The 13,930-nt window shown below is 48.8% G+C and overlaps 1 protein-coding gene and 1 long non-coding RNA gene across 2 annotated transcripts; both read left to right on the plus strand.

Annotated features, from left to right (window-relative positions):
- Positions 1 to 358: 358 nt before the first annotated feature.
- Positions 359 to 2,494, plus strand: LOC123442908 (auxin-responsive protein IAA2-like). The gene is made up of 5 exons (XM_045119089.1): positions 359 to 1,294; positions 1,406 to 1,689; positions 1,809 to 1,917; positions 2,013 to 2,076; positions 2,180 to 2,494. The coding sequence occupies exons 1-5, from the start codon at positions 1,104 to 1,106 to the stop codon at positions 2,228 to 2,230; spliced, it is 699 nt and encodes a 232-aa protein (XP_044975024.1). The 5' UTR covers positions 359 to 1,103; the 3' UTR covers positions 2,231 to 2,494.
- A 357-nt stretch (positions 2,495 to 2,851) lies between these two features.
- On the plus strand, positions 2,852 to 4,198 carry LOC123442909. The gene is made up of 2 exons (XR_006630540.1): positions 2,852 to 3,602; positions 3,686 to 4,198. It is a non-coding gene; the product is annotated as an uncharacterized LOC123442909 (long non-coding RNA).
- The last annotated feature ends 9,732 nt before the right edge of the window (positions 4,199 to 13,930 follow it).

Consider the following 13,930-nt stretch of genomic DNA (forward strand, 5'->3'; position numbering starts at 1 on the left):
CGACACTAACACTGTCACACTGGATGTATCAGACGTGTATTTTAGTACCAGGGCAGAGACAGACGAGGCGTGTACGTACGATACGATACGAAGGCACAATCTTGAGGACAGTAGGCGCGCACGACAAAACACGGAGGGGGTGCCCGAACGGGATTTGGGCGGATCGGGCTAGGGGGTGGGATATCAAGATATGTTTGCGCCCTAGAGGGAATCATGATGAAGCCATCGGATCATGAAAGAAAGATGGAATAATGCATACAGTGGGATCAGCTTTGGTTTATGGCTCCCTCCCCTCCCTCGCGCTTTCCGCTTTTCCTCCCGTTTATAAGCTCAACCAGCGCACCACAACCCTGCCCAACTCATCATACACTCGCTCCTTCCTTCCTTCCTTCTCCGGCCCTTCCACACACACACACACACACACAGAGCAGAGAGGGAGAGAGAGAGAGGAGGAACTATAGCTAGTAGGCAGCCGTTGCTTGGTGGCCTAGGTATCTGCTGGTGCGTGCATGGCTCTGGCGGGCATCTAGATGCTCTCGTTTCCCTTCGCGGCGTCTGCTCCCCTACGCCGGAATCCCTCCATGCCTTCCCGCCCTCTCATGGCCTAGATTCGCGACCGTACCGCCGCTGCTAGCAAAGCAAGCAATCAATCGAGAGCCGTTTCTCTCTGCATCATTTCTTTCCTCGCGCCTAGTACGTACCGTAGCGTAGCCTGCTCTGCTGCAGCTGCCTGCGTGCCTTGAATACGCGCCCTCCTCCCTCCTCAAAACACTCAAACCTTGTCCCTTTCCCGCAAACCCCTGCCGCCTTTTGGTCGCTCTAGCTCTGGCGTACTGCCACCCACTGTGCTATAGCTATCCTCCCCGGGCGGCGCGCCGGGCTCTTTCATCTCGGTCTCAGGTGGGCGGGCGTCCAGCACCTGCACTGTGCCCTCCTTTCGCCTCTCTCTTCCGCCATATATTCCGCTCCCCGCTTGGCACCGCGCAGGGCAGGAGGAGGAGAGACACGCTCGTGACTTGTCGGGCTCCTGTGTCTCCGTCACTGTCTTGATTTGTCGCCTGAGCTGGGAGCAGCGAGCAGCGCCGGCGAGCTAGGGAGCTTGCATGGCGTGGAGCGGGTTCAGGGAGGCGGCGGCGGGGGAGAGCGGCCTGGAGCTCAGCCTCGGCCTGCCAGCCTACTTCACCAAGCCGGCACCACCACCAGCAGGAGCAGGTACGTCTGCTTTGGACGGGCTGGAGTCGACCGGCGCCGGTGCTTCTGCTCGCCAACCTGAAGGAGGAAGCTACAAGGCCAAGTAAGCAAAAAAAACTTTTTCTTGAGTTGCAGCGTCGATCTCACCGTCTTTGTTTTTTAAAAAAGGAACTAATGTTTCCTCGGTTAAACTCGCCGACGAACGTACGTGCAGGCCGGCAGTAGCAGCAGCTCCTGTCGTGGGGTGGCCGCCGGTGCGCTCGTTCCGGCGGAACCTGGCCGCCTCCAAGCCGTCGTCGTCCAAGGAGGACGGCAGGGCAAGCAAAGACAACGACGTCGCCGTCAGGGGCGCCGACGAGCCTTCGGGCCGGAAGGGCCTGTTCGTGAAGGTCAACATGGACGGCGTCCCCATCGGGCGGAAGGTGGAGCTCAAGCAGCACGGCAGCTACGCTGAGCTCTCGGCCACCGTCGACAACCTCTTCCGCAGCCTCCTCGCCGGTACACACCCACACACATCCACACACAGCATGCATCATCGATCTTTCGCTGTCGGTCAGACTTGTACTCTCGTCTCGTGATCTCACTCATGCGAGCGTGTTTCCTGCCTGTGCATGTAGCTCAAAGGGACACCGCCGCTGCCCCCGACGCGATCGCCGGCGGCGAGTACACGCTGGTGTACGAGGACGACGAGGGCGACAGGATGCTGGTTGGGGATGTCCCATGGCAGTAAGTCATCGATAGAACGGTTACACCATGGACAAGTTGTAACTATATATGCTGAATCTGATGAACTGAGCAATCTCGTCTCTGCACGCGTGCAGCATGTTCATCGTCACGGCGAAGAGGCTGCGAGGGCTCAAGAGCTCCGACCTGCCGGCCTCGTCGGTGAGCATCTCTGAAAAAAAATGAATCCTGCACGCTATTGCATACGCCGGTCGAACCAGCTTTAACTGAACCAAATCGCTATCTCCTCGTGTGTTCTTGGCAGCTTACGGCGGCCGGGAGCAGGAAGAGGCCGGCGGCCGCGGCCGACCGCTGATCGGACTCGCCCGGCGTTGTAAAGGCCTTTTTTGACGAGGGTTAATCCTGTATTGCTGCTACGTGTGAGGATGAAATCACGGCTGTAATTAGAGTCGTGTGTATGATGGTACTGCTATTTTGGGGGCCATGATGATCGTGGCGGTATTTTGATGTTTCTTTCTACAAAAATGCTAGACCCGCCGGATGGTCGAATCTAATACTAGTAGTACTGGTATGTTTTTAGCATATAATTGCACAAATACTACATCTGAACTTGATCGTTGCCGGTTGTTTGTTTCTGTTGTGCTGCTCCAAAGGTGTTGCTTCGGTGGGTGTTTCTTTACAGGGACTTTTTACTGTAGGGATTAAAAAAAAGTCACTTTTAGTCTCATTTGAAAAAAATAGGAGGGACTAAAAGGGGTATTTGGGACTAAAGGAAGAAGTCTCTATGAAAGGGTCTTTTTAGCACTTTTTTGACACTTTTTTCAACCGCGTCCCTACTTTTAACATGTCATTTAATAACTTCTAGCACATCACTAGGGATAACCTGGTCTTTTTGCATGCCATTTAATGACCTCTAGTCCCTGTTTAGTCCCTAAAAAACGGGTAGGGACTAGGGACTTTTTAGTTGGGACTAAGGACTTTTTAAAAAAACAGGGCCTTAGGCAGTCAGGTAACTTCTTCTGATCGATGGTGTCCTACAAAAAAAAGAGAGTGACAAACATGTAAGTAGGTCCTCTTCATTCTGATACGGTACCAAACATGTAGGCCCATGGTTTCTCTAAGCCAGCCCAAGCCCACAGACCGGCACCAATCTCCACGCACGATCGCACAGTGGAAAATTACCATGTTCATTCTTCCTTCTCGCCCCCAAATACTCGTATCACGAATACGCAAAGGTCTTTTTTTATTAATAATAGAAGAAAAGTGAATATAACTACAAGGGCTGGTGCATCTTGCAACATGTACGCGACATGTCATGCACTAGAGCACCTGAGCAGAGAAAAATGGGTTGCTCAGCCCCAACAACAAAAGGCTACATCTTGGGAAGTATGTTCGTCCCGTAGACGAGTCGGGAGATGGAAGGTTGTTGGCCGTCGAAGATGCGCCAATTGTGGTGCTTCCAAATGGTTGTGGTGATTTCAAATATGGGGCGGATATAAAGGCGTCACGCGTGTAAGAACCGACAGCGTGACCCCACCATAAATTGAATCAAATCCATCCTCAAAAGTGTCCGATCCATTTGCTCTTTTCTCTCTTCTTTCTAATCCGCGTCGTCCGTCTTGCAGCTCCCCAGTCGTTCCTAGCCTCCGCCTTGCCAGATCCGGGAGAGCAGTCCTCTCTCCCATCCTTGCCGTGGGGACATTGTCGTCGGATTGGACGCTGCCATGGTACGTCCGACAACTATCTGACTCCGCCTTAGGCTTGATGTGTTCGACACATTGTGTGATTGGATTCTTTGTGATTGTATTAGAGAAAACGATGGATTCCGATACATCAAGTTTTTTGGAGAATTGTTCGTGGAACTATAGTGATGTAAGAATCAGAAACATTGTGGCACCTCATGACATATTGTGTTATTTTGCACAATATGATTGTCAGGGATGAGGTTGACGATGTAGCTCAAACCAATGATTTTGAAGCACCTCGAGAACAAGTTGAAATCCTGCAAGATCAAGATGCAGCTCAGCTTATGAACTTTCTACACGTGCATCAGAATTTTCGAGATCGGCGTGTGACTCCCTGCTGATTTGTGGTGGTTTCCCTCCAAGCTTAAAAGGATGGTCTAACAGAGAAACACAAGTATTTCCCTCAATTATGAAACCAAGGTATCAAGCTAGTAGGAAGATCCAGAAGACCATGTAAGCGATACCTCCACGCAAATAACAAATCCTCGCAACCCAAAGCGTGTAGGAGTTATCAATCCCTTGTGGGTAAAGTAAAAGATAGATTGATAGATGCAAATAAAGTGATAGAAAATAAAACACATCAAGGTATTTTTGGGTTTTATAATAATATAGATCTGAAAATAAAAGGAGCAAATAAAATGGAAACGCGAATAGCAAAGTAACGATTGCAAATAGATAATGTGAAATAGACCCCGGGGTCATAGTTCACTAGTGGCTTCTCTCGAGAAAATAGCAAACGATGGATAGACAAATTAATGTTGGGCAATTGATAGAACAACAAATAATTATGATGATATCCAAGACAATGATCATGTATATAGGCATCACGTCCAAGACAAGTAGACCAACTTCTGCATGCATCTACTTCTATTACTCCACTCATCGACCGCTATCCAGCATGCATCTAGTGTATTGTGTTCAACGAGAAATGGAGTAATGCCTTAAGTACGATGACATGATGTAGACAAGATCTATTCATGTAGGAATAGACCCCATCGTTTTATCCTTGATAGCAACGATACATGCGTGTCATGTCTCTTTCTCTCACTGAGATTGAGCATCGTAAGATTGAACCCATCACAAACCACCTCTTCCCGTTGCGAGATAAATGTTCAAGTTGGCCAGACAAAAACCAAATATAGAAAAAGAAATACGAGGCTATAATAATCAAGCATGAATATAATTTCATAGATCTGATCATAAACTCATAATTCATCGGATCCCATCAAACACACGGCAAAACAAAGAGTTACATTAAATAGATCTCCAAGAAACCATTGTAGTGAGAAGCAAAACGAGAGAGAAAGCCATCTAGCTACTGCATGCGGACCCGTAGGTCTTATATGTGTTGGAAATATGCCCTAGAGGCAATAATAAAATGGTTATTATCATATTTCCTTGTTCATGATAATCGTCTATTGTTCATGCTATAATTGTGTTAACACGAAACAGTAATACATGTGTGAATAAATAGATCACAATGTGTCCCTAGCAAGCCTCTAGTTGGCTAGCTCGTTAGTCAATAGATGATCATGGTTTCCTGGTCATGGGCATTAGATGTCATTGATAAGGGATCACATCATTGGGAGAATGATGTGATGGACAAGACCCAATCCTAAGCGTAGCACTAGATCGTATTGTTCGTATGCTAAAGCTTTTCTAATGTCAAGTGTCTTTTCCTTCGACCGTGAGATTGTGCAACTCCCGGATACTGTAGGAGTGCTTTGGGTGTATCAAATGTCACAACGTAACTGGGTGACTATAAAGGTGCACTACGGGTACCTCTGAAAGTGTCTGTTGGGTTGGTACGAATCGAGATCGGGATTTGTCACTCCGTGTGACGGAGAGGTATCTCTGTGCCCACTCGGTAGAACATCATCATGAGCTCAATGTGACTAAAGGAGTTAGTCACACGATGACGTGCTATGGAACAAGTAAAGAGACTTACCGATAACGAGATTGAACAAGGTATAGGTGTACCGACGATCGAATCTCGGGCAAGTTCTATACCGACAGACAAAGGGAATTGTATACGGGATTGATTGAATCCTTGACATCGTGGTTCATCCGATGAGATCATCATGGAGCAAGTGGGAACCACCATGGGTATCCAGACCCCGCTGATGGTTATTGGCCAGAGAGGTGTCTCGGTCATGTCTACCTATCTCCCGAACCCGTAGGGTCTACACACTTAAGGTTCGATGACGCTAGGGTTATAGGGAATTGTTATAAGAGGTTATCCAAAGTTGTTCGGAGTCCCAGATGAGATCTCGAACGTCATGAGAAGCTCCAGAATGGTCCGTAGGTAAAGATTGATATATAGGACGAATGGTTTCGGACACCGGAAGTGCTTCGGGCGTCACCGGTAACGTATCGGGACCACCGGAGTTTGCACCGGGGGTCCATCGGAAGGCGGCAACGACCCTGGGAGGCTAGATGGGCCAAGTGCGGGAGGGAACCATCCCCTAGGTGGGCTGGTGCGCCCCCACACTCAGCCCAAGGCGCAGGAGGTGGAGAGGGGGGGAAACCCTAGGCGCAGGTGGGCCTAAGGCCCACCTAGGGGTGCGCCACCCCTCCCCCTTGCCCTGGCCGCCACACCTCCCATCTGGGGGGGCCTGCCGCACCACCTAGGGTGGAAACCCTAGGGGTGGACCCCCCCCTCCCCTCCTCCTATATATAGTGGGCACTTTTGGGCTTTTGGAGACACAGTTTTCCCTCTCCCTCGGCGCAGCCCTGCTCTTCTTTCTCCTCCTCTCTGCCGGTGCTTGGCGAAGCCGTGCAGGGAGACCTCGTCTCTCCATCGACACCACGTCGTCGTGCTGCTGGAGATCTCCCCCAACCTCTCCCTCCTCCTTGCTAGATCAAGGTGTGGGAGACGTCACCGGGCTGCACGTGTCTTGAACGCGGAGGTGTCGTAGTTCGTTACTAGATCGGAATCACACCGCGATCTGAATCACCGCGAGTACGACTCCATCAACCGCGTTCTAGTAACGCTTCCGCTTAGCGATCTTCAAAGGTATGAAGATGCACTCACCCCTCTCTTGTTGCTGGTCTCTCCATAGGAAGATCTGAATATGCGTAAGAAAATATTTGAATTTATGCTACATTACCCAACAGTGGCATCCGAGCCAGGTTTTCTATGCGTAGATTCTATGCACGAGTAGAACACAAAAGGTTGTGGGCGATGATTTTTCAATTGCTTGCGGCTACTAGTCTTATTCTTTTCCGGCGGTATTGTGGGATGAAGCGGCCCGGACCGACTTTACATGTACGCTTACGTGAGACTCGTTCCACCGACAGACATGCACACCGTGCATAAAGGTGGCTAGCGGGTGTGTGTCTCTCCTACTCTAGTCGGATTAGATTTGATGAAAAGGGTCCTTATGAAGGGTAAATAGCTTTGGCATATCATCGTTGTGGCTGTCACGTAGGTAAGAAGGCATTCTTGCTAGAAACCCAAATCAGCCACGTAAAACTTGCAACAACAATTAGAGGACGTCTAACTTGTTTTTGCAAGGTTTGACATGTGATGTGATATGGCCAAAGTTGTGATGTTGCATGTATGATGTATGAGATGATCATGTTATTGTAATAGGTTTCATGACTTGCATGTCGATGAGTATGACAACCGGCAGGAGCCATAGGAGTTGTCTTAATTTATTGTATGAGATGCAACGCCATGTGCTTACTACTTTTACTTCATTGCTAACGGTTAGCTATAGTAGTAGTGATAGTAGTAGTTGGCGTGATGACTTCACGGAGACACGTTGATGGAGATCATGATGATGGAGATCATGGTGTCACGCCGGTGACGATGATGATCATGCGATGCCTGAAGATGGAGATCAAAAGGGCAAAGATGATAATGGCCATATCATGTCACTATATGATTGCATTGTGATGTTTATCATGTTTTTCATCTTATTGCTTAGAACGACGGTAGCATAATAAGATGATCCCTCTTAAAATTTCGAGAACGTATTACCCTAAGTGTGCACCATTGCGAAGGATCGTTGTCTCGAAGCACCACGTGATGATCGGGTGTGATAGATTCTAACGTTCGCAAACAACGGTTGTAAGCCAGATTTACACACGCGAAACACCTAGGTTGACTCGACGAGCTTAGCATGTACAGACATGACCTCGAATACAAGAGACCAAAAGGTCGAACATGAGTCGTATGGTTGAATACGATCATCATGAAGTTGCTCACCATGGTGACTAGTCCGTCTCACGTGATGATCGGACACGGGTTAGTCAACATGGATCATGTATCACTTAGATGACTAGAGGGATGCCGATTTAAGTGGGAGTTCATACTTAATTTGATTAAATGAACTTAATTGTCATGAACTTAGTCTAAAAGTTGTCTTTATAAATATTGTAGATGGCCAACGTCAACCTCAATTTCAACGCATTCCTAGAGAAAAACAAGCTGAAAGATGATGGTAGCAACTATGCGGACTGGGTTCGCAACTTGAAGCTCATCCATGAAGCAGCTAAAAAGGCTTATGTCCTTGATGCGCCGCTAGATGACCCTCCCGCTCCCGCAGCAGCCCAGGATATTCTGAACGTCTGGCAAACACGGAGTGATGACTATTTGTGACAGCCCGATGCCGACGTTCCAGAAGCTTCCCCTTTTCGTTCCGCTTTCGTCGTGTGGGTATTTTCAGTTGCGGCATCATCATCGCATCATGCGCATCATCAGCATTGCATCGGCATCTCCGTTGCCGCCAGTTTTCAAAACTTGCATCCGTTGTTAGTTGCCAGTTTGCGTTGTTGTTCGTTCCGAGCCTGACCGCACTCGCACGCGCCCGCGGCACCGTCGAAACCCTGTTTTAAAGTGCGTTTAAAACTTTCTCTGATCGAGGTGAAACTTGGCACGCGGTCTTATTTTAATCTAGCTAGGCCGCCTGTCGAATTTCGTCGCGATCGGAGACCGTCTGGTACCCGAACGGTCGCCCGTAGCGGCACCGTCTTCGGTTATTCGTCGGACGTCTATCGGTGGTTTTAAATCGTTGCCGCGCCGCCCGTTCTCCCTCTCGACTCCGGACCTCTACACAACACGGTCACTTAGCATGTCCCGCGTTCGGAATCGTCCGAATCCGACCCCGCGGTTGGATCCGGAACGCGATTCCGGTTAACCGAGCCCCCCCGTTTGCCTATATATAGACCCCTTCTAATTTTCGGACAGCCTCCCTCAAATCCCTCCTCCTTTTCTGCACCAAACCCTAGAACCACCTCTCTCTCTCCTCCCACCAGCCTCCAGCCGCCGCGGGCCCCCCGAGCCCATCCGAGGCCCGCCGGGCCCAGATCCGCCGCCGCCGCTCGCGTGCGCCCCCGAGCTCCCTGCTCTCATGGCCGCGCCCCCTCGTGACCTCGCGTGCGCGCCGCCATCCCCGGTCGCCTCCCCGTCTGAGCTCGCCGCAGGACCCGAGCCGTCCGCCGCCCCGCTCCTCCTCGTGGTGCAGCCGGCAGCCCGAGCCCCCTGATCCTTGTCTCTCGCCGCCAAGGGACCGGGCGCCATGGGTTTCTTCGCCCCAGCGCCGCCGCCTCTCGCCGCCGGCCGGCTGTAGCCACGCCGCCGCCCCGGACCCGGCCAGATCCGGCCATCCGCGGCGCCCCTCGCCTCCCTCGCCTCGCTGGGGTCGCCGGCCCCGTTGGGTCTCGCGCCGCCAGCGTTCCCTGTGGCGCTCGGGAGCCAGCACAGATCGAGGAGCACGACGAGTGCCCAGCTGGGCCTCGCCCGAGGCCCGCCTCGCTCCCCGCGGCCCATGTGGGCGACCGCCCCCAACGCGCCTGGGCCGAGCGCCCCGAGGCCCAGGCCAGCAGCCGAGGCCCATCTCCGCTCCAGCCGGCCTCCGGGCCGAGGTGAGCCAATCCCCCAAACCCCTTTTATATGTCGCCCTGGGCGTCTGATATTATCTTGCGCTACTAGTTTCGGCCCGATTAGGATTTTCTTATAATCTGCTAATATTCGTTTCAGATATATATTAGAATTTAAAACGCCCGTAACTTATTAACCGTGATTCGGATTGAGACGTGTAGCATATGGTTTTGTGGTAGTTTCGCGCGTAGAATATGATTTTGATTCATGCATATTTATTTGACGTCGTTAAAGCGCCGTATGCCTAGAATAGTGTGCTGCCTATAATGTTTTGCCCGTAGTTTATTTCTCGCGCGTGTCCGGTTTGCCCGAATGCCGTAGTATAAATGTCCATGTTTTAGGGACCATTTTTCTACGTATTTAAGAGCGGTCATTTTGTATTTTTGCGCATAGTGTTTTGCGGTAGTTTATTTTCCCGTACATAGGTATTATCTCGCGTTAATGTGTGGCATTATTTTGTGTTGCAAACCCCACATATTTTATATTTTTCGGGGGTAGAAAAATCCCATGGATTTTTCTGTGCAATTAGTTTTAGCTTTTGAGGAAGTTAGCTCGCGAGATATTTTGCCGTGATGCCCTTTTGTTTAATTCGTAGGATTTATTCCGTGCGTCGTTTGACGGAGTTGTCAACTAGGAAGTTGTTCTTGGATGTTTTGTCTAGCTCCTGGTATTTTTGGTTGCAATAGAAATGCATGTTTAGGTGTTGTTTGACTGCCCTCAAGTTGCTTGAAATAGTGCTGTTTCAGAGGAGCTGAAATATTTCTAAGTCTAGAATCTGTTATATTTTGCTGCTGTCTTGTCTTGCTTGCATCTTGTGATCTGTAGCTCTTTTGAGATTGGTCCAATGGAATTAGTTGTGCCCCTTGTGTTTCTCTAGCATGATGTTAAGTTTCATGCCACTTGGAGTCCTGTAGCTATAGGTTTTGCTGCTGTCAATATTGCTTCAGATCGAAAACTGCACTTCCATGAGGTGTAATTTTCACTAAGTCTGAAATAGTGCGTGAGATACCATTTTGTGTCTTCTTTTCCTAGTGCTCCTTGCTGCCATGCTAGTTGTTGTTAGTTGTTTGTAGTAGTGCTTCTTGCCCTCTTCCGTGCCATGCCTTGCTTGAGCATATCGGAGTTGGGTAGCCGAAGTTGTGAGGCGTTGGAAATGCTATGTGGCTGATTTTGGGCAGATTGTAGTGATTTCTTGTTTTGCTCGTAGTTTTCGAACCGTAGCTCCGTTTTGATCGTGTCCTACATGAAACTTTCTTAGAATATCATGTAGATTCATTTTCTCTTTCTGTTTGTATGTGTTGAAGTGCTCGTAGCCGTCGTTGCACACATTTTTGCATTCATGCCATCATATCTTGCGGTGTCCGTATCTTTTGATCCGTAGCTCCGTTGGAGATGTTCTTTATGTGTAGATTGCTTGCCTTGACGCGTAGAATCACGTGAACCTATTTGTTTTGCTTTTTAACAACCAATTAAATTCATTAGTTCAGATCTGGACAGAATTGTAAATTAACTTGTGAGGTCGATTCGGAGGTGCTATATGTCATTTCCGACCTCACTTAAAATGCCTAGATTAGTTTAACTTCCTCTTCACCTCTTGTCGTGTTTAACCACATTTAATATTGCCGTGTATCTAACCGGGAGTGAACTAAATAATAAACGTGGAGTTTCGTCAATATGCAACTCGTTGCATATTGAACTTCACTTAATGTGTAGTGTTTGATTGTGTGAATTGTCATGCCGTGACTTGCATGTATTCAGCTTCTCATGCATCATTTGTGTTGTGCATCGTGTGGTGAATTCCGTGTGATGATTGTGTTTCCGGTTTGCTTCGTCTCGATAGAGTTCCGCAAGCGTGTCAGATGTGAGGACCCGTTCGACTACGTCGGTTCGTCTGCTTCACGGAGGCATTCTTCTTCCAAGCGGGATCTTAGGCAAGATGATCATTTCCCCAGATACCATTACTATCATGGCCATGCTAGTTTATCGCTTCTATCGTTTATGTCTCGTTGCCTACCACCTGTTAAATGTCAGCCTCTCAACAATGCCATGAAACCTTCAACCTGTTCGACCTAGCAAACCACTGATTGGCTATGTTACTGCTTGCTTAACCCTGTTGTTAGCGTTGCTAGTTGCAGGTGCAGTTGCTTCCATGGAAAGCATGGGTTCCTTGTTATATCACCATATTAATGCTATTTAACTTAATGGACCTATATACTTGGTAAAAGATGGAAGGCTCGGCCTTTCTAGCCTGGTGTTTTGTTCCACCTTTTCCCCCTTAGTTTAGGCTACCGGTGTTATGTTCCATAAAAGAGCGCTCCTAACACGATCGGGGTTGTTATGGGGACCCCCTTGATAATTCGTTTTAGATTAAAGCTGGTCTGGCAGGGCCCAACTTTGGTACTACATTTGCCTAATAACTAATGAACTGCATAGGGAGTAATTAACCCGAGGAAATTTAATCAACCCCCGGGCCAGTGCTCCTCATGAGTGTTGGCCCCACCTGAGCGATGTCCGGCGCCCCTCTGGTCACCCGGAGGTTTAGCGATCCCGACGTCTAGCTCATCCGCCGTGTCCTAAGAACGAGCTACGCGACTCCTATCGGGATCGTCGACACGTCGGGCGGCCTTGCTGGATTAGTTTTACCTTTGACGAAATATCTTGTGCGTCGGGATTCCGGTGATGCTTTGGGTAATCTCAGAGTTGAGGTTTTCCACTAGGGAATCCGACGAGATCGCGAGCTTCATGATTGAGGATTTCTATGCGGCTTGTGGTAATTTGTGATGGACTAGTTGGAGCACCCCTGCAGGGTTAAATCTTTCGGAAAGCCGTGCCCGCGGTTATGTGGCAATGTGGAAACTTTGTTTAACACTGGTTCTAGATAACTTGAAGTTAACTTAATTAAAATATGCCAACTATGTGTGTAACCGTGACTGTCTCTTTCGTGAGTTCCTTCTCCGATCGAGGACACGGTGGGGTTATGTCTGTCGTAGGTAGGTGTTCAAGATCATTCATTTGATCAACTATAGTTCACGTCCGTCATGCGTAGATCTTCCCCCCCCCCTCTTATTTCTGGTACTCATAAGTTTAGCCACCAAATATATGCTTAGTCGCTGCTGCAACCTCACCACTTAACCTTACCTCATCCATTAAGCTTTGCTAGTCTTGTTACCTTTGGAAATGAGATTGGTGAGTCCCCTGTGGATCACAGATTACTATAACACCAGTTGCAGGTACAGGTAAAGGTTACTTGATGCGAGCGCGTTGATTGTTCATTTGGAGTTGCTTCTTCTTCTTCTTCTTCATCGATCTAGGATGGGTTCCAGGCCGGCAGCCTGGGATAGCAAGGATGGACGTCGTTCTTCTTTTGTCGTTTGTTTTCGTCCGTAGTCGGACCCTGCTCTTACTCTTAATGATATGTAATGTACTGATGTGACTCTGATGTAGCTTGTGGCGAGTATAAGCCAACTCTTTATTTATCTCTTCTTTTCAGTACATGTACTTGTAACGATATCCATTCTTGCGACACGACGAGATGCGCTTCTATCCCTGATGAGGCCCTCGTGCCAAATTGAGGATAGGGTCGCATCTTGGGCGTGACAAGTTGGTATCAGAGCAAGGACCGACCTAGGAGCCCCCTTGATTGATCGAACTTGGCCGAGTCGAGTCTAGTGAAAAACTATTTGAGTCTAGTTATATATCGGAGAGTAGGATTCTTTTTTCTCCTCTTCTATGCTCTGGTGAGGAATATTGACGTAATATTTTAATTCTACTCCTCTTCTCACTCAAAATTTTTTTAGGATCACGCGGATATTTTTGGAATCTATATGATGCCGATGTGACGGAGTTCTGTCTTGGTGCCTCCTGTCTGACTTGATCTTCTTCCGGGGAGTTGAGCTCCAGGGGATTCTCGAGCACATCGTTATCATTCAGATTTCTTAGTATCTTAGAACGAAGGATGTTCGTAATTGCTTCAATACTAGTAGTGGCGAGATAACCCCGACGTCCCCAGTACTGGTGCAGATTGTTCGGGAGTACTGCCATACTTGTATCGTTGTGATCACGAGGGTCTGTTGTAGATGAAGGTCCGAGATTCTGGTCGTGTGTTGACGGATGTGATACAAGTGACGGGTTAGTATAGGAGTTGTGTGATATTACTCCTTGTATCCGTGTACCAGATTGCATGACCAGATATTTCGGGAATTCTTAGGTGGGAATTCAAGTAGTTGCTTATAGGACAATCTTCCAACAAATGCATGATGTTAGGTTGGGGTTCGACATCTAGTGGATTCGTTTGTTCACGGTCGACTTACAGCAGTACACGTTGTGTCTTAAAGAGTCCTTGTAGCTTGCTACGACTCGGGGACGCTTCGTATGTCGGGTGCACTGCCTTGCACTTGATGGCTACTGTAAATCGTGCCCGTGC

The sequence above is a fragment of the Hordeum vulgare genome, chromosome 3H (assembly GCF_904849725.1).
Source record: "Hordeum vulgare subsp. vulgare chromosome 3H, MorexV3_pseudomolecules_assembly, whole genome shotgun sequence".
NCBI classification, from domain to species: Eukaryota; Viridiplantae; Streptophyta; class Magnoliopsida; order Poales; family Poaceae; genus Hordeum; species Hordeum vulgare.